Source organism: Amphibalanus amphitrite, unplaced genomic scaffold (genome assembly GCF_019059575.1).
Source record: "Amphibalanus amphitrite isolate SeventyFive unplaced genomic scaffold, NRLGWU_Aamphi_draft 000113F_arrow, whole genome shotgun sequence".
Taxonomy (NCBI): domain Eukaryota; kingdom Metazoa; phylum Arthropoda; class Thecostraca; order Balanomorpha; family Balanidae; genus Amphibalanus; species Amphibalanus amphitrite.
The window spans coordinates 386,487-406,412 of record NW_024881608.1 but is presented as its reverse complement, the minus strand read 5'-3'; the positions used below and the strand labels follow the sequence as shown (position 1 = coordinate 406,412).

Below are 19,926 nucleotides of genomic sequence, written 5' to 3'. Positions count from 1 at the left end.
GACTTAGCTTGTCCGTCGTGTATTTGGTCAGTGCTCTAATCTAATCGGACCTCCGACAGCGCTTATGCTCCAACAATAACCTGCGATACCCACTGCGTATCTCACGCGAGAACAGTATGTTCAGGAACGGGTTCGCTGCTAGCGTGAACAGCTCCAGGTTGTTGCCAACTGCGCGCCACACTTGGTAACTCGTGTAGCCTTTGGCCAGCTTCATCTTGCCCTGGGCGGCCCACACGAACAGCAGCGCCGAGAACACGTTCGAGATGATGGTCAGAGCCGAGATGGCCGGCAGCATGTAAGCCGCCCGTAGCCGGTGACCGCTGGCGCGCCGCCTCTGCCTCGGCGAGCTACCGTCACTCGCTCCGGTGCCGTACACGCTCGACTCGACCAGCTCGATCACCGGCGGTGGCGCCACCTGTGTGGTCGGTCTGCTGCAGCAGCAGCGCCGCCAGGCGGCCGGAGCGGGAAACACCTGCACGCCGGCCCTCGCCGCCAGGCCGCGCACCACCAGCACGTTGTTGATGAGGATTCCGGCGGCCGGCAGAAGCCGCACGACGACCTGCAGTAGCCACTGGTAGACCATCCAGGCTGTGGTATAGGTGAACGCCTCCTGACGCAGCACGTACCCTCCGATCTCCTCATCCAGCTCTACCTGAGACTGGAACACCATCGGCATGAAGAGCGTCATGGACACGGCCAGAGTGCAGGCGATCCTGAGGAAGGCCACGTCGCCCGTCTCCTCGGCGAGGTACGAGGTGGGCCGCGTCACCGCTACTCGCCTGTTAGCAGACAGCCAGAAGGTGATCCACACCCCCGACGCCAGACACGTGTTCGTTAGAGGTTTGTTCAGATGGGCGGCGTAGAAGGCCAGTGCCAGCGGCGCGCCGGTGCAGGGGTGCGCCGACTCCTGCGACAGCAGATAGGCGAACACGGAGCAGAAGCAGAGTCCGAACAGGTCGGCCACGGACAGCCACAGCAGGTAGGTGTAGACGGTGAGCGCGCGCAGCGGCGGCCGGCGCAGCACCAGCAGGTTGGCCAGGTTGGCCACCACTCCCACGGCGCAGATGGCCTGCGAGCACCAGCCGTAGGCCGCGTGCGCCAGCCGCTCCAGCCGCACGTCAGAGGCCGGGCACGGCTCCATGGGCGCCGGCGGTCACCAGAGGACGGGAGGTACGGAGAGCGGAACTTCCAACGGGAGCCACCAGCTAGTGAGATCCGAGGTTGTGCGGCGTCCAGATGGTGTCCAATGTCCATTAATTCAGTGGGTAAGCTGACACCGTAATTCTTTTAGCAGAAATACGTCGTTGTATTCCTTGGTTTGAAAGTTTTCCTTTTTTCACACGAGTGGTTTACGCTATCGTCTCACTGCTATTCATAACTTCACTCTTGCGAAAATCCTCATAAAAGTAGATCGTGTTCTGTTCAACAAGTTAAGACACTGAGCTGACGCTTTGCCTCATTTTCAGTCGCCTATTACATACTTCTTTACATCAGAAGTCCACTCCACATTGGATATCAACACAGGCGCAGATCACCTTCCTCTGCCCTTCAAGAGTCCTGGTCAGCCTACACCGACTGCCACGAGCTTAGCACACGGTACTCCGCCGTCCTCCCGGGTCGGTCCCACACTGACTGACATATGGCCCTCTGCGACCCTGGGCTGGCCCGCCGGCCATCGCCAACCGATCGCCGATTATTGTTGACCTCGGGTCGGCCCGGTACATAACGCCTCGGGCAATCCCGCCCCAGGCTATCCGCCGTGTCATTCCCGCCGTCATCTGGGGTCATATACGCGTGTCGCGTGGGTGTGCAGTGTGTACCGTCTGCGCACTGCACACAGGAGATACGGAAATGACCAATCATACGACGGTTATCGGGCGAGCACATCGCCCGTTGGGTGACATTCGATGGAGCATCTTCCAGGCAAGCCGCAAGTTCATTGTCACGTTGGTTGTATTCTTTGTTTCCAGGCAATGCTAGATTCGAGCAGGCTGGTCAGTTGTGTCGCTATAGTTTCTGCTCGTGAAGTGTGAAGGACCTGTTCATGTTGTCAGACCAAGTTGCATGTTTGGTCATCCAATAGGCGGATCCAGAAAGACGGTCTGAGGTCTTGGACGTTGCGGGGAACATAGGTACCCTCGAAGATGTTTCTCTAAATTCTAATAGTTCATCGGGTTTCGTTTCCCCATACACTGCTGTGCAGTTGGAAGCAAACTTTTCCCGATGAAAGTTATCAAGCTTTCCTTCTTATTAGAAAAACGACAAAGTTTCACTGATATTTGATTTTCTTTTGGGCGCTGCGAGGGGGGCATTTGCTCCTAATACCCCCTTTGATCGGCAAGTGGGTGATCGATCATCACATGTGACATACCTGCATTGTCTCTGTAAAACAAATTCATGTCCCTTTCCTTTCCTTTGATAATCCCATGATTAGGTAAATCCCTTCCTTTGATAATCTTTGATAATTTGGTAAGTCCCAACTCGTTGCATGTAAAATGCACATGTAATCGAAAAACTGAGCGTAACTATAACGCCCATAACCTCTGCCTTGCCCTGCCCCCTCTCCAAACATTGATTTCATGTGTGCATAACTATTTAGGAGTAGGTAAGCCAATGCACATTAAAAGCAACGCTTGCAATCGATGTTTGTGTAGCTCGATGCGTTTTATTTTGAGTCTGCTATGCATTGTATGTATTTTCTCGACCAAGATTCAGGTCGACGCCCTCATTAGTAAAGTAATCTTGGTTGCCCCCCCCCCCCCCCGGGGCCGCCGCGCTGAGCCGAGAGCTGAGCGTCACGGGACACGCCCACCTTTCCGCCACGCCCACTTCGAAGGTGACCTTGAGCGTATGTACTCATAACAACTTATCGCTATACGCGGGCGACGCAAAAGTGTTTCAGTATGCCGATGACACTCAAGTATTGGTTAGCGGTCCAGCTCGGGACCTCGAAGTTCTCATCTCGCGCATGGAGGACTCGCTCGCGTCTCTCAGCGACTGGTTTTGCGCTAACGCCCTCAAAGTGAACGCAAGTAAAACACAGCTTATTGTATTTGGCAGTCGTCAAAATCTACGTAAATTACCAGACTTTAGAGTACCATTCCGCGACGCAGCGTTGCAACCGTGCGCACAGGTCGGGAACCTTGGCGTCACTTTCGACAGCACTATGTCATGGGACGCACACGTCTCTGAACTCTGCCGCCGGTGTACGGGACTGTTGATTGGTCTTTCACATGCGCGCCACTGTCTCCCAGATGGCATCATTCGAACGCTCGTGACGGCACTCGTTGTATCGCGTATCCAGTACTGCCTTTCAGTTTATGGTAATGGGTCCCAAAAAAATTTCGATCGACTCCAAAAAATTCTTAACTTCGCCGCTAGAGTTATTTTCGGCCGCCGTAAATTTGACCATGTCTCCGACCTGCGAACAAAACTCGGTTGGTTGTCCCCGCGCGGTATGTCCGATTTCCACACCCTTGTCATCGCACACAAGGTCATACAGCGCCGAGAACCCGAGCAACTAGCAGCCCTGTTCGTCGCTAATAGCGCTATCCGCGAGAGACCATCCAGGCAAGATCACCTCTTCCATCTTCCCCGTCCGCGGCTGGAAACGGGCAAGCGGCGGTTTGGCTATCGAGCTGCAGCTCTGCTGAACAGCCTGCCACCTCACCTGTCGCAGCTGCCTCCCGCCCGCTTCGCCCGCGCTGTTAAAGCCGCAATCGTGGACGATGAATCAGCACATCGTCGCTGACCAATAGGATGGGGGTGGGTAAGAGCAATGAGGCTGTCCTGAGAGTATTTTGTCCTTGTTTTGATGTGAGTGAATGTGCAAATGTATTGAATGATTAGATTAGCAACCGCGGATACGGATTCTGAGCAGTAATCGCCACGCACATCGTATGTGGATCGCTCTTAAATGTAAATACAAATACAAATACAAATACAATACAAAGGAATTAGGAAGGAATGCACTGGGCGGGGAATCGGAACGCTGCGCTCAGCTGAGCGCCTCCGGGCAAACCATCAGCCCGTCTGAAGGTCACGTGGTCGACCGTCATACGGCACGGCGCCGAAAGTATTGATCTTTGCCGAGAGAACTGAAGATGAGCTGAACTGAACACGACCATGATGCGTCGAAAATCCTTTTCTCTAAGATATGTATTTCGTCACGCCCCCTCCTCAAAAAAAAAACCTGTTTATATTTCCCGAAATGTTCAAATTAAGAGAAAAACAGTATTTTCAGCATCGATCGTTTATTTACACTAATCACAAAGCAAGGCTCAAAAACAAAACTAGAAAGGCGGTCCGCCCGCAGTCACAATCGGAGAAGAAAAAAATCAGCAAAAGGCTGGCCTCTAGCCGGGCAAAGTGTATTCCCGTAGTACAGATATCGATCAGGCATTGGTAGGGAAACAGTCTACGATTGTCCCGGCAAGATTACATAGACGGGCAAACCACACTTCCCTCACAGCACGAGAACTCGCGGCTTCCGCCAGACATTCCACCGACCTCCAGACACTGGCCGACCCGTCACGGGGCTAGATAAACGCCTCACACAGCACAGCCGCCGCCAGGCAATGTTCTGGTTCCCACAGTCGATGCGAGCCTGCGACCACTCCTACCTACTTCTTGCAGTCGCCGTTTGCGGTGTTGCCAGCAGAGTCGTAGGTGATTCGCAGCGGCGGCTCGTCCTTCTTCTCCCGGGGTCCTTCGATCTCGATCGGGATCGTCCTGGCAGTGCTGCGGCGCTCCTGGGCCAGCGGTGCCTCCAGCTTCAGGTGACCCGACGGGGTCAGCTGGGAGGTCAGCTTGTCGACGCAGGCGTCCTCGGGCGCTGTGAACTGTCGCACTGTCCGGCTGAACGAGTAGCCGTCCGGGTGTTTCTCCTCGTGCTCAGCTCGTACCGTGATGGTTCCGTCGGCGACTTTGACGACCACCTCGTCCGGCTTGTAGTGACCCAGGTGCATTGAGACCTGGAACTTGTCGGGCTTCTCGGGCTTTTCGACGGCGCGCGGCTCGGCCAGCTCGGCGAGCAGAGGGAATCCCATCCACGGGCCCAGCCAGAAAGACATGTTGTCGGCCATAGTGTGCTTCACAAACGGCGAAAATTCACGTGTCGGTAGTTGCGCACAGCGTGAGCGTCGCAGCACCTCGCGATGTCCGATTTTCGACTGATGTCCGACAGCACGGAGCTCTAAAATATAAACTTTCAACCCGTCCGGACGAGGCTTCTGGTACCGTGTGGAATGATCTTTTTCTCGAACCGACTCGGCTTCTGCCGGGCGGCGCGGCGCTACTCATTGGCTGAGCGGCTATGACGTCACGAAAAGCGAGGTGCTGATTGGCGCTTGTGTGACGTCAGATGCTAAAACTGCATCGATCCAACTAGAAATGCCGAGAGCAGCCGAGAGGTTACCGGAGCGGTCCCGAGTGTTGGGGGCTACTGGGGATGTGTTGTTTTCATCCCCATCCGGTTTCCGCCTTGTATTGCGCCGGTTTTGACGGGTGAGACTAAATGCTTACTTCGAAATCTAAGCTGTGTTGCGGCATTGGCGGTTATGTGCGGCGTGTATGCCGCATGATTAGTAAGCGGCGACCACTAAATTAAAGACTTAAACGCTCCAACCTGTTTTCAATGAATAACACTGCATACCAAAAATGCCAATCGCTCTCGTCATAAGATATTTAGATTTAAATAACTAAGTTATCTGCATCATCATTTTGAACCAAATTAATGCTTTCAACTTAGTACTCACTCATTCCTTCCTTCGTTGGCTCCAAACAGTCTTTCGATTGTCTGGAAATCGTATGCCAAATCCCGCACCTGTATACGACTGGTGCATATAAAGGCCGATGTAAGAATTTCAATAGGCTCTCGCATGCGATTTCCTGGCTACCCAAAAAGTCTGTTCCAGTCATGCTATTAAAACATGGTATGTCAGCCCTGTCACCAGCTTATGACTGCTCTGCTTGTAGTGCCCCTGACCGTCACCGACTGCCTTCCCTCCTTAAAAGCCTAGTTTCCCTCCATCATCTCTACTAGATTTAGGTGATGCTCCGACAAATTCACAAACAAGACCGAACTTGTTCGGAGTTCGGACTGTGAGTTACCTAACCCTCGCCCTTTAGGGGGGGGGGGGGGTCGAACGGACTCCCCTCGGTTTTTCGCGAATAACTCGCGTAAAGAGCGGCCGATCACGACGTAACTTTTAGTACCCTCGCGTTGATCAATTTTACACCTACCCTGAAAATTTCATGACCCTGACGCAAATAACCCTTGACCTGTGACCTACTTTTCGAGACCATGTTTGGCCGGAACCGCAATTCAGCGTATGTCGGCTCGCATTAGCAGCGCGTTTGCAGTCTTTTCGTGGTTTCAAGCGTTCAAACATGTGATATGATCTTGCCCCCATGCATTAGGGTGGGTGTCAAGGTCATCTGAAGGTCAGGTCAGGTCACTGACCTTTGGTGACCTCGGTTCACTTTTTCGAGTTTGACATGTTTCTAGGCCAGTTTTTCGAGCTGAATTCGAGTTTAGCAACCACATGAACGTTTACAAAGTAGTTTTGGTGCCTTCGTAACATGTTACGAGGCTGTCAGAGGCGGTTGACACCTACTACAAATACCCGGCAGGACCTCTACTGGTTGACCTGACCTGACCTGACCCGACCTGGCCTAAATGAATGAAGACATCATCTGTGATCAAAACTAGCATGATATTCGTGATCAGCACCCCGAAAAACCCCATAGCAGCCACACTACGACGTTCTAACAGGTCCTGATTTTCCCGCCTTTTGGGTCATTGACCTGACCTGGAAGGTCAACCGATGACCTAGGACCTTAACATTGGGTATCATCGGCTTCCTCTCGTCACGGGCAACACGCTCGTTTTTTTTTCCGCGAAGCTCTAGCTTGATCAGGAGCGAAACGGCAAGGGGTTATACCTTATACGTTCGCGGCTGGAAAAAAAACAATACGGGCGAGGGTCAAGTTTAAAGTATTAATTTGGTTCAAAACGATGATGTAGATAAGTTAGTTATTTAAATCTAAATATCCTATGACGAGAGCGATGGACATTTTTGGTATGCAGTGTTATCCATTGAAAACAGGTCAAAGCTATTGAGTTTTTAATTTAGTGGTCGCCGCTTACTAAGCATGCGGCATACACGCCGCACATAACCGCCAATGCCGCAACGCAGCTTAGATTTCGAAAGTAAGCATTTAGTCTCACCCGTTTTGACGACGGGCGGCCGCCGGCCGGCGGCGGTGGACGGTGGCTAAAGCTTAGCGGCCAGCGGCTATGAGTATGGACCCGACATAGTGTAGTAAGCAGTACGGCAATGCATCCTGCTTCCGCCTGCGAAACTCTGTCTTATTCCTGAATTCTGCCAGCGAGGGGGTGGAGGTCGGTCGTCGCATTACATCACAGGTCGCAGTTATGTAACAGCTGCATTTCGTCGGTTGCAGACGGACTGATGACGCTGCAACACGTCGGTGTTAACTGCTAAATCATGGGAAATGGTGATGGGTGCAATGCACGACTGAACTTAGGGGGTGGATGGTCTGATCATCTGCATCACCTTGTCGAACTTCAGCCCATAGCTTAGCTATATGATGTTTATTATCGGAAATGTTAAACGAACGCCTTTAATGCACATTTTGTTGCTCAATGCCATGATCACTTTTTTGTGGGTAGGGGGCAGCATAGTAGGTGCCCCGTGCTCCCTTCGCAGTGAAACTAGAATCCTCTCGGACCGGAAACGCACAAAACACCTTTTTGCCGAATCCATTGATACGAGTTAGACTAGCTAAATCATGGCTACTTGCCAAGTCTATGTATATACCTACCTGTAATGTAACCTATGTATTCATTTACTAAAAAATGTATATGACACCGTTCTCCTGAAGGCAGGGGATCGGTTTACATTACGTCATATGTTCAACATAATTGCATTATGTTCGGGATGTAGTCGAATATGCTCATGAATTCTACCACGTTCGATGTTGCATAACAGTCAGCATTGCACCGGACGCGGTATCATGAGTGCGCCGTAACAACTCTCCCGGGCTCTTTATCGATATGGCTCAACTCAGGGTCGACGGCGTGAAGGCACTAGAAAACGAGCGTTCGAATCGTTTTGAAAGCTGCGGTAGTTTTGTTTTGATAATAGTTTTCTGAATATTCAAAATATTACTTGTTAGCATAAGGTTGCTCCCTACGAATGAATCTGTCGTTATATAACGACGTCAATATTGACGATAACGCTTGATTGCATCATGGCCCGTCCTTAAAAGCAATCAGAGCAACCATGAGCAACCAACCGAGCCATATCGGAGATACAAAAAAATACAATCCACTTTCTCTAGCTGTTTGTTTGAGAAAAATAAATGGAAGGTGACATGTTAATTTTTAGGATACCTATGCAAATATTTAGCGTCATTACGATTTGGCCTGAATCGCCAGCATTGAAAACCAATAGTCTGAAAATTATATGGTGGCATTTTTGTAGCGATTATGATTTTCTATTCACAAACAGTTTCCATACAGCTCGGTTGGTGGAAAATGAAAGCATTGATCGAGTTTTGCCATTTAGTGGCATTGTAACTATTACTTATCTCGACAGCTAGTAATGCCTGCAATTAAGACCTTGTACGGTAGTGACTACACCTCTGTCCCCGTTTTAAAAGTTTCTGCAAAACACCTGAATGGAAATTGTGGGGGGAGGGGACGTCCGCTGCCAGTGGCGGTCGCAGGGGGGGGCCATCAGGGCCATGGCCCCCCCAAAGGCAAATCAGGGGGGGCCATCATATCATTTGGCCCCCCCCAAACAAACGATGGGCCCCCATGGCCGTATGGGGCCCTGGCCCGTATTCGATTGTCACGAGGCTCGAAAAACCACGCCAGCCATTAACAGCTCCCATACCAGTCTTTGAGGGTCCTACACTGACCTCTGAGGGCCCTTCAGTGGCGGTCAAGCGTCCACATTGACCGCTGAGGACCCACATTGACCTCTGAGGGCCCTCCACTGGCCTTTGAGGGCCCCTAAACCGGCCTCAGGGGCCCAACCGGCGTCTGAGAGCCTCACACCGGCCTCTGGTGGCCTCGTTTGACATTTCTGTCTCTCGAGTCCTAAGACTAACCTTTAAGTGTCTCTGAGGGCCCCGCACTGGACTCTGAAGACCCGATGTCGGCCTCTAAGAGCCCGCATCGGCCTCTGGGGCCCATCTTGGCCTTTGAGGGCCCTCCACTGGTCTCTGGGGTCCAACGCCGGCCCATGCCGGCCTTTTAGGGCCCCACACTGACCTCTAAGGGCCCCATGCTGGCCTGTAAGGACCCACATTAGCCTCTGAGGGCCCCCCGCACTGGATTCTGAAGACCCAATGCCGGCCGCTCAGGGCCTGCATCGGCGTCTGAGGGTCCATCTTGGCCTTTGAGGGCCCTCCGCTGGCCTCTGGGGTCCAACACCGGCCCATGCCGGTCTTTTAGGGCCCCACACTGACCTCTGAGGGCCCCATGCTGGCCTGTAAGGACACACATTAGCCTCTATGGGCCCCGCACTGGATTCTGAAGACCCGATGCCGGCCTCTAAGGGTCCGCATCGGCCTCTGAGGGCCCATCTTGGCCTTTGAGGGCCCTCTGCTGGCCTCTGGGGTCCAACGCCGGCCAATGCCAGTCTTTTAGGGTCCCATTCTGACCTTTGAGGGCCTCATGCTGGCCTGTAAAGGCCCACATTAGCTTCTGAGGGCCCCCCGCACTGGAATCTGAAGACCCGATGCCGGCCTCTAAGGGTCAGCATCGGCTTCTGAGGGCCCATCTTGGCCTTTGAGGGCCTTCTGTTGGCCTCTGGAGTCCAACGCCGGCCCATGCCGGTCTTTTAGGGCCCCACACTGACCTCTGAGGGCCCGTGCTGGCCTGTAAGGACCCACCTTAGCCTCTGAGGGCCCCGCACGGGCTTCTGAAGACCTGATGCCGGCCTCTAAGGGCCCGCATCTAAGGGCTCATGTTGGCCTTTGAGGGCCCTCTACTGGCCTCTGGGGTCCAACGCCGGCTCATGTCGGTCTTTTATGGCCCCACGCTAACCTCTGAGGGCTGTATGCTGGCCTGTAAAGACCCATATTAGCCTCTGAGTGCCCAATTCGGTCTCTGATGGTCTCAAACTGCCCTTTACAGGCCCTGTACTGGTCTCTGAGGGCCCTAAACTGGCCCCTAAGGGCCCAAACCAGCCTCTAAAGGTCCCACACCGGCCTCTGATGGTCCCATTTCTGTCTCTGGGACCCAAACTGACCCTTAAGTGCCTCTGAGGGCCCCGTACTGGCTTCTGAAGGATCGATGCCGGCTTCTGAGGACCCATAACGGTCTTTAAGTGCCTCATACCGACACCTGAGGCCCCACACTAGCCTCTGAGGGGGCCCCAAATTCGCCTATGAGGTCTCTACACCGGCCACTGATGGCCCTATTATGTATGTTCATCATACCTTACCTTTGGGCGTCACGCACTTGCCTCTGAAGGCCCACATCAGCCTCTGGGGCCTTACCTGGGGCCTTTGAGGCCCTTCACTGACCCTTGGATCCAACGCCGGCCTCTGGGGGTCTGACACCGTACTCTAAGGGCCCCATTGCAGCCTCTAGGCGATAGGTATCGCCGAAGCGCTATCGATGGGCCCATAAGTGTAGGAACCATGGGTGCAGTGGGCGCAGTTGCACCAACAATAATTCTGCAGTGGGTGCAGACAATGTATTCTGCATCCACAATAATCTGGAACAAAGCTCCCTTTTCTCAGCAACACTACTTTCCATGCAGCACGACAAATTTAGGATTTTTGCCCACTATCCATCTTTCGAAGCATTTGCTACTGTAATGGTCTTCAAAACTTACATTTGTGCTCAAGTAAAGAAAAAAAGATGAAACGGAACACGTGTGATTGAACAGTGAACAGATACCGATGACCCACTATAGTTTTAGCACGATGATCTCAGAAAATGGCAAAGTTGGCCGCCTTTACTTTTGCGGTAGTCCATTCACATTTGCGTGAGTTATTGAGATTATCAATGCTTTAAAATGCACTAATCGGTACCTTTTCGACATGGAACATCCTCAAAGCTCGCAATGAGCCTCCGCTCGGGTGCCGCTCACTACCCCCCCCCCCCCCCCCCGCTTCACCGGCCATGGCCTGGATTTCTGCACCTGTGTACTACGCCCGTGGGCCCCTTTAAGCTAGCACCGGGCCCCCCGGGTCAGCGCAGGGGCCCCTTTGCCAAGTTGGCCCCCCCCCCCCAAACTCCAAGTCTGCGACCGCCCCTGCCGCTGTCAAGAGTTGGCCTAACTCGGCGGAGCCCTTAAATTTTGTGGGACATCCGTCTCTTGATCTACGTGTAAACGAACGCCCACCTCAGATAATTAAAAACAAACCAACTTAAAGCTCATAAAGGAAATTCCTGATATCGCTACCCGTAGCTAAAAAAAAAATCATGGAACACATTATAGTTAGGACATGGAGCTTAATTGTCTCGTTCAATAATATTGTCCTAGCTGCTACTGCTTTACCGTAAGTAGCTCAGCTGCATGCACACTTTAGACAAAATGTACAAAACTGCATAGTTACCCCCCCCTGCGACCTGGTGGGGGGCTATCTTCCCCCCCCCAGACTTTTCGATATATCTCCAGAACCGCTGCGCCGATCGTCACCAAACTTTCATTACCCTCCCGGGCATCAATTTTACACATTGTGACCAAAAATTATCCCAAAGGCTATGATGGATTGCCGTAAATGACGTCAGAGTGACGTCATGTTCTGCCGTTTTCGACCCAAAAAAAGGTTTCGTGGGAAGAGCTGTCAGGCGTATAGCTTTGAAAATACAGAAAACGTTAAAAAGCACAAAAGGTGTAGAGTTAGCACTTAGCAGGGCCACAAAACTGCTATCTCGAAATTTTGATTTTTTATTGTGACCCTCAAAATCAAAAAATATTTTTTGAATATAATTGCCAAAAAATCCCAAAAGTTTTTCGATTTTCGAAAAACCCGAATATATGTTATAGCCTTTACCAAATTTTATTTACATACCAAATTTTAGATCGATACCTCTTTTTTGGCCCAGTTATAGCGAAAAACATACCCATATTAAAATGGGTATGTTTACCCAAACCATACCCATTTTATGCAAATATTTTAGTTTTGAAATTTGACCTTTTTTGACCTGACCTTGACCTGACCTCCACCAGGAAGTGACTCACACCGTTGCAGGGCCTCGGCTAAGGAATTTTGACTGCTGGGGCAAAAGTGTGTTAGCCCTCGCCCTGCTGGGGGAGGGGGGTGTTTGAACATCGCCTCTCATTGCTGTTTTTCGCGGATATCTCAAAAGCGGCGGCGTGGAGCGCCGCCGTACACATGTTGTAAAAATTTCAGACCAAGGTCATTCAAGGCCAGGTCATTAAAGTGACCTTACCTCATAAAATGTTTCGGTGTAGGTAACTACACCTAGTGACCGATCGCTTTGACACTTTCAGCGATTGATAAGGGCAAGAGCAAGTACAAAATGTTTATCTCGGAATTTTCATATCGGTGACCTAAGGACAGGTCAATTTTCAATTTTGCGACCTCTCTAGGTATTTAAGTCAATGGAGACAATTTTAAACCGCCTCTTTTGGACGAAAGTCATTCTAAACACTCTCAAACACTGAAATACAAGTAGGTTTGACACACTGAACATGAAAATGGCACCCGTGACCCCTGTTTATACCCCTGAGGTCATCTCAGGTCACGAATGGTACCTAACAGTTTTTCGCGACTAACTTTTGAAAGAGGCATGCTAGAGCGATGAAAACGCCTTATGTGTTCAGCTCGACGATACGGATCCACTAATATGCAACATTGCAATTTCTGGTTAGATCATGACCTTCACCTGAGGTCAAATTTTCAAGTTGACTTTTCATGTAAAATTAGAGTTCATTCGATACGTCTTGACGAGCGGAGCACGATGTCGGTAAAAGAACGCTCGTGCAAGGCTTAAGTCAAAAGTTATTGCAGGAAAAATTGTTCCCGAAAAATCGTCTTTTTTGGAAATGTTTGCCCCCTGCAGGCAAAACCGTTGACGTTAGTCAAATCTGAGAGAAATACTCAGAAGGAACACTGATATGGCTATCAAATGCGCTTTTCCGCGGCGCTGTAGCTCTGTTGGTTCCCGGGTTATGATCCGGCATCTTGCAATTTGTCGATATTCGACCTGAAAATCGGCGAAATTTGGTCTTCAATGACCCACATGACATGAACTTTGACCTGACCAAAAAAGTCGCCGAAGTAATTTCCTCATTATTTTTGACGCTCTTTCGAACGAAGGGCAGCCTATGGATTATGGGGATGCAAAAAGATGCCAATGCACTCCTATGTTTTCTTATGAAAATTGAGGGTGCAGCTGCACACCATGCACCCCCTCTTCTTCCGCCCCTGATTTCTTGCCACAAACGTCTTCAACTGCTCCCGAGTGAAAGAATCTACCTACGTTAATATTGAGATATACTCATTTTGTGGAGTTTGGGCAAAACCTGATCACTACTGGGGCATTCCTTGACTCTACTGGGGCATTTGTCCCAGTAGTTAACATGTTAGCCGAGGCCCTGCACCGTTGCTGATGGTCCTACCAACACCATTGAGTTTGAAATGAAAAATTGGCCATAAAACATGCATCACACTGCCTTAGTAAAATTGGTTTCATGTGCTGACCCTTGGTGACCCGACCTGTGACCTGACCTGGTATTATCAGTGGCCTCTAATAGCAACATATGTACTAGGCAACTGACGCCCTATCGCTGATTTTCTGTAAATGCGTTTTACTCGATGTTATAGCGCATTCCATGGAAGATCCGTGACCGGCAAAACATTTTATATTTGACCTGACCTGTGACGTCATCGGTGACCCTGAGGTCATTGAAATTGGATTTTTTTTTACAAACTTGATAGGGCTTTCGAACGCCGTTTGAATTTTGCGGATCTGTCCAGTAGTTTCGGAGATACGAGGGGGGGGGGGCAAGAAATAGCCCCCCCAACCAGGTCGCGTTAAAAACGGACCCCACCGGCGCGGGTTAATTGCAGTATGCACTGAAAGCCTTTCATAAGTCACACAGTGATTGAACTCAGGGTCAGCTCAGATGATTACAGGCCAACATTCGCACCCTGAGTGGCAAGCTGGACGACGTGATCGGCCTTCATGTGCAGCCGAACACTGACCGTCAGAATTCCTTTACGGTAATGCACCTGATCATCCGGCACCCTCGACCCGTCTACGATCACAGAGACGGGTTTCGGCGCACCGTGGAACACAAGACGCTCAATGATCGGCGTCCTCAGCCACCTGGTCTGCCCGCTGTCCACGAGCGTCTTCAGCACGCCGTTGGCGAAGTGGAAGAAGCAGTGGTAGAACCTGCCGCTGGTGACTGTGCCTCGGGTCTCGCCGTCATCCCAGAACAGCTCGCCTCGAGCGCGACGTCCGAACACCAGCAGCGTGAAGGCGCCCTGGCGACCGACTGCCGTCGAGGAGGCATTCGGCTGCAGAGGAAGGATGGCTCCACCGCGAGCGAATATCGGGATCATGCTGGTCAGCGGCACGTGGTACTGCACTGCCACTGTGATGTTGCCTGAATGCGCCAGGGAACTGTTCCGTAAGTCGTACCATTCACCGGGAGGGAACGTCACATTAACCAGTGTGGGATGATGTTCGTCCAGCACAGGAGCCACCATCATGTCACTCCCAAGTAGAAACTGTGTGTCGATGTCCCGCAGCTCCACTCTAGTGGGGAACTGGAAGGCCAGCGAGCGCACCACAGTGGCGCCGAACGCAGCAGCGCGGTAGAAGAGGATATACAGGTACGGGAGGAGGCGGTATCGGAGGCCGAGCGCCTCACGAGCGGCCGTGGCGACAGACGGCCAACGGGCCGGGTCCTGAGCGGCGGCGCCCCAGGCGTTGTGGTTCCGGCAGAACGGGTAGAAGGCGCCGAGCTGCGTCCAGCGCAGGCACAGGGTCTCGGTTGTGTTGTCCTTGAAACCGCAGGTGTCTGCGCCGACGTGCGGGATGCCGAACATGCTGAACTCGAGGATGCCGACGATGGATCGCTTCATGTCCTTCCAGCGTGCGGTGTTGTCGCCGGTCCAGTGGGCGCCCCAGCGTCCGGAGCCGACAAAGGTGGAGCGACTGAGCCCCGTCGTCCTCCCAGCACGGAGTCCATGGCTCGGCGAGTGGCGAGCATTTGGGCCCAGCCGTACAAGTTGTGGACGTCGTAGTGTAACAACGCTCGGTGATTATGATCAGAGGACAGTGAGGAGTACAACATTATCTGCTGACCTGCTAGAATATCGCTGTCTTTCAGGCGTTTGTGCTGATGCAGAGGAACTGCCACGGGAAGCACGTCGTTGATGTGTTTGCTCGTCATGCAGATGGTTCTGTCAGAAAGCCTTCCGCTCTTGTTGCTCGGGTCTCGCACGTGTGCTGTCGGATACGGCGGGTCGTCGAGCCTGTTTCCAGGGCATTTGAGACTCCATGCGGGCAAGTTGTTCGGCCAGTTGAATGGCTTTTCCAAGTTGGTACCGAAGTTTGTCGGCTCATTCATATCAATCCAAAATCCTTCTGGGCCTCCTGCCGACTTCGAGAATCGTCGCATCTCATCCCTCCACCAGTGTGTGGCTGCTTCTTGGAAGAAGTCAACAAGCAGCGTCTTGTTTTTTGTCCACAGATATCCTACCACGTAACGGCGACAGCCGGCGCACTGGTCCTCCGGTATGAGGCTGCCGTTCCACCAGCGCACGAACACGTCCCTCGCCACACCACGCTCCAGTGGCGGGTACCGTCCGAAATCCGTCGCTAGCGAGGGATCATACAGAAGCGAGGCGTGTATATCCAGCTTACGAAGATCAGCGACGAGTCTGGGGAGGTCTCCGAACTTGTCTTTCCCCACGGTGAAGTCCCGCCGTCCGTCCATATAATCAACGTCAACGTACTGCACGTCCAGCGGTATGCCCGCGGCACGGGTGCGCGCCACGGTGCGCCGCACCTCGTCTACGCTGCGGTAGCCGAAGCGCGAGAGCTGGAAGCCCAGCGCCCAGTAGGAGGGGAGCTCCGGGAGCCCGATGGTCAGGTGGTACTGGCGCAGTACCTCCAGCGGGGAGCGGCCGAAGAAGAGGCACAGATCCAGCACGCCTCCCGTGGTACGGAACGTCACCGCGGCAGAGCCGTTCATTCGGAACACCTTGTACTCCATTGCGTTACTGTTGAGGAACAAAACCCCCAAACTCTTCCCGGAAACGTTCTCGATCGCCAAGAGGAACGGATGGACGCCATAGAGCGCCTCGTTACCGTCTCCTGGCGGCCGTCCACGAGCGAAGATGGGCCACGTGGCAGCTGCGTCCAGGTCGTGCCTGAAGCTGTCGTGGTTGTTCTCGCCCATGCCGTAGAGGTCCTCTCCGGCCAGCAGCAGGGTGGTCTCGATGAACTGGTCGCTGTAGCTGAGCTGGGGCAGCAGTCGGAGCGCCGTCTGGCGGCCGTGCTGCACCGACAGGGAGAACGGTGGGCCGGAGACGTCGGGTCCCAGCTCGGCGGGCGCTGACGGAAGGTGGACGCGGTACGCAGCATGCTGACGACGGTGGCGCGGTGACGGCAGGTTCAGACGCAGAGGCACCTCATACCGCTGACGGTCCGCGTCTCGAAACTGAAACAACAGCAAACAGAGGCTAACATATGCAGCTCCTTCTGTGGATGAAATTAAGTGTCCGTTTTCTAGCAACGAAAATTCTTGCAAATCGTAAATCAGTTAATTGATTAAAGCTGTTCAGCTCAACTCAACGAATACATTTTCTATGTATATGGTGCTTGTTGTTCTTTAATTCTCCATAAATGTGTTTGATATGTCAGTCAACACCAGTGACGATCACTTCTATTTAAGGGCGCCAAAGCTGTCACTTCATCTGATCAGAATATATCCGCCTCCCTGCTCTCAATACTCACCACGATCCTGACTCTCTGCCGGTCGTGTTCGGTCACCGTCACCATCAGCCGCTGCACGTCCTCACCGAGCAGCGTCACATCCGAGCTCTTGGTGAGCAGCAGCTGCCGGCGGCTCACGGCGCGCTGAACACGGTAGCCGACCTGGTCCGTGAGGCGACACCCGCCCCCGTCCGTCCACACACAGGCCGAGAACCGGCCGCAGACAGTCGGGGTCGCCGAGCGCGGACCGGCAGGGGACACTCGAGCTCGGTGGGCGCCGCCCGCGCCTGTCCGCCGCGCGCTGCTAGGAGTAGAGGTGTGAGATACAGTGCAAGACGCAGATAGAACTGCGGGAGTGACATTTTCAGGATATGTGAATATGGTGACTCACAACGGTTTAGAAAAGGACGTCGGCTGTTCAGGACTCTTGTCGACCACACGGCTGTGCACTGTGCAGCTCAATTCTTGGTAGTTGCGCTAGACGGCCAAAATGTTAGCAAGCCAAAAACACATCGAGTTATTTACGAGTCTGAGGGTTCAGGGTCGGCAATTTAGCTCGCACGATTCCTTTCTAGCTCTATTCCACAGCACACCTACCGCGCTAGCTAATCCATGGCGGGCTGCCGCCTCACTGCGGTTGGTGTGTGTCCCTCAGCTGAGCTTTACTGGAGAGCTATCGATCAGATAAACAAACGGGCCTCCGGGGGGCCACTAGCGGTAACACGCTAACGACGGAGGCGCTGCAAAGGAACCCTGCTGGAAGTTTGACGAGTAAAACTCGAAAACACTAGATTCTGCTGTCACCGAAGACAAAGTTCGATAACCTACACCTACTCGTAGTTCCTATATCATTGTCAAGTCAAAGTGAACGTTTGATAAGCCAGTTGCCTGCCACTGCTCTCAGTATTTTTGTGTGCGACTGACCCGCGGTGCGTCTGTGCTTTGCGGCACAGTCTATATGCTGCGTCTGTGCATTGCGGCGCAGTCTGCGCCAGATAGGTACAGTCACCAGCAGTTGCTACCCATCACCCCCGGACGGCGGGGGAGCAAGCTACCACCGCCCCTGCGAGACTAGCGCCGCCATGCGTCAAGAAGTGGAAACACCACGTGACTGAGGCCACGTGAGGGCAGGGTCACGTGATGGAGGGGCGGAGCATAGTAGTTTTGCGCCCGACACTAACTGAAATGCGGCGCTGTGATTGGGCGCCTTAGCATGAATGAAGCCTCGGCGCCAGAATCAGCCGTTCGCCTTATATGGAAAGTGAGCCTTTGCGTTTCACTGTTCTGTATTGGTTTGAGAGCCACGGCACCATACGAATTGTGAGCCCCTTTGAACGGGTCACCGCCCGAGGCACTAAGGCGACGGCTGTGCCGGGCAAAGTCTCGCCTGGTGGGAGAGGTGGGCCAGGGAAAGTGCGATCGAGCAGCCACTGGGACGTGGATTGGTATTATCCAACCGCGACAAACGATGTCAGCAGCCTCTTCTCGTGTCATAGAGAGTGTCTATGACACAAAAAGCTAGACAGACAACGTGGGCAGTGCCCAATCAAAAGCTACTAAACGATCCAGTTAAGAAGTTGGCGAGGTAGCCAGACCAAATAAAAAGTTTTTTATTCGATTTTGGTTGACAAATGACATACAAGCCCGCTGTGATGGACCAAAAAAGGAGCTGAACAGTTCATACAACTTCTTAAAAGCTCAACGGTTTAAAAATTCAAAAGTTAAATGTTAAAATTCAGCCTGCATGTTTAAACTCTGGTCCGGCGCTGGCAGGAAGCTTATATTGCCACTTGCAATTCCACTACGTTGTAATATAACCAAGAGTTCTGTGAGAGCAGCAACTGAAAGCCCCGTTGAGGGGGAGGGCGGCGCGAAACGGCCCCCTCTCTCCTTTTCAGTCGATATCTCCTTAAAGGGACAGTATCACCATTTTGATGAAATTTGACATTGCATAGGGCCCACCTTTCTGGTCCGGGAACTGAAGACCGATCCTCGAAGCTCCACACCGTTATCCCGCTATCGCCGCTCAAAGTACGAAAGGTGTACCACACTTTGAATCGTGCTTCACTATCTTCACTGTTTAAATGTTTGCGCCGTTTTGAATTGACCGCCAGTAATAAAACTTTTACCCTGGTCATTTCATCAAATTTTATAAAGCCAAAACGTTTTTCGCACTTATTCATCACCGTTAAATTCATTAAATAGTCGTAGGCAATTTCCGCTGTTTCCTTCGGATTCTAGCGGCTCAACAAAGGAATTCCTCCAGCTTGAATCACAATCTCCCTCCAATGTATGACGTTTATCACGTGATTGTCACGTGATATTTTCTCCCATTGTCAATTGTCACGTCCAATTGTCACTCCCTCCAATTGTCACGTTATATTTTTATAGGCAATACCTAAGGCTACCTCTCCCTGAGGACAACTCAATCAGAAGAACGACCGCGTAAGCGTAGCGTCAATAATGTATTATCTGCGCCAGTTCTGTAGTAATTTTGCAATGTAACGGAAGTTGGCACAGATTCAGCACAGATTCAGCACAGCACAGATTCGGTAGGGGGAAAAAAGGCCCCGGTAGAGGGAAACCTTCATGACCCGTTTTCCCTAGAAATGACGTCACAAACGGGTAAAAAACCACACCAATCGAAAGCTCTCGTTTACCCAGACACAGCCCTGCAGGAAAATTTCACTTTTTCCCCATAGGAAAGTTTTTAGGGGAAAATCAAAATTTTGGGTCAATGGGGGGTCCCCTCCGATTTCGTTCAAAATCGGCACACGGGTGCCCCACCACCAGACGAGAAACTTTCCCCAAAACGGTCCCCGTTGCATTGACGTTTAAGGCCCGTAAAGCCCCCTAGACTCGTAAAATATCCGTAAAATCGCCTTTGTACGGACGAAAAAGTGGTGCTATGATTGAAATGGGTATCAATCGAAAGCTCTCGTTTACCCAGACCCAGT

The 19,926-nt window shown here is 52.2% G+C and overlaps 3 protein-coding genes and 1 pseudogene across 3 annotated transcripts in view; 1 reads left to right on the top strand and 3 right to left on the bottom strand.

The window, feature by feature from the left end:
* Positions 1–19,926, top strand: part of LOC122381052 (WD repeat domain phosphoinositide-interacting protein 4-like) — a 93,822-nt gene that overhangs the window by 11,391 nt on the left and 62,505 nt on the right. The window lies entirely within an intron of this gene.
* LOC122381077 (probable G-protein coupled receptor B0563.6) lies at positions 41–1,282 on the bottom strand. The gene has a single exon (XM_043364848.1). It carries the CDS (start codon positions 1,139–1,141, stop codon positions 41–43), a length of 1,101 nt encoding a protein of 366 aa, XP_043220783.1. The 5' UTR covers positions 1,142–1,282.
* On the bottom strand, positions 4,237–5,182 carry LOC122381054 (heat shock protein beta-1-like). The gene has a single exon (XM_043364771.1). The coding sequence runs from the start codon at positions 5,082–5,084 to the stop codon at positions 4,623–4,625; it is 462 nt and encodes a 153-aa protein (XP_043220706.1). The 5' UTR covers positions 5,085–5,182; the 3' UTR covers positions 4,237–4,622.
* Positions 14,149–16,574, bottom strand: LOC122381056 (annotated as a pseudogene).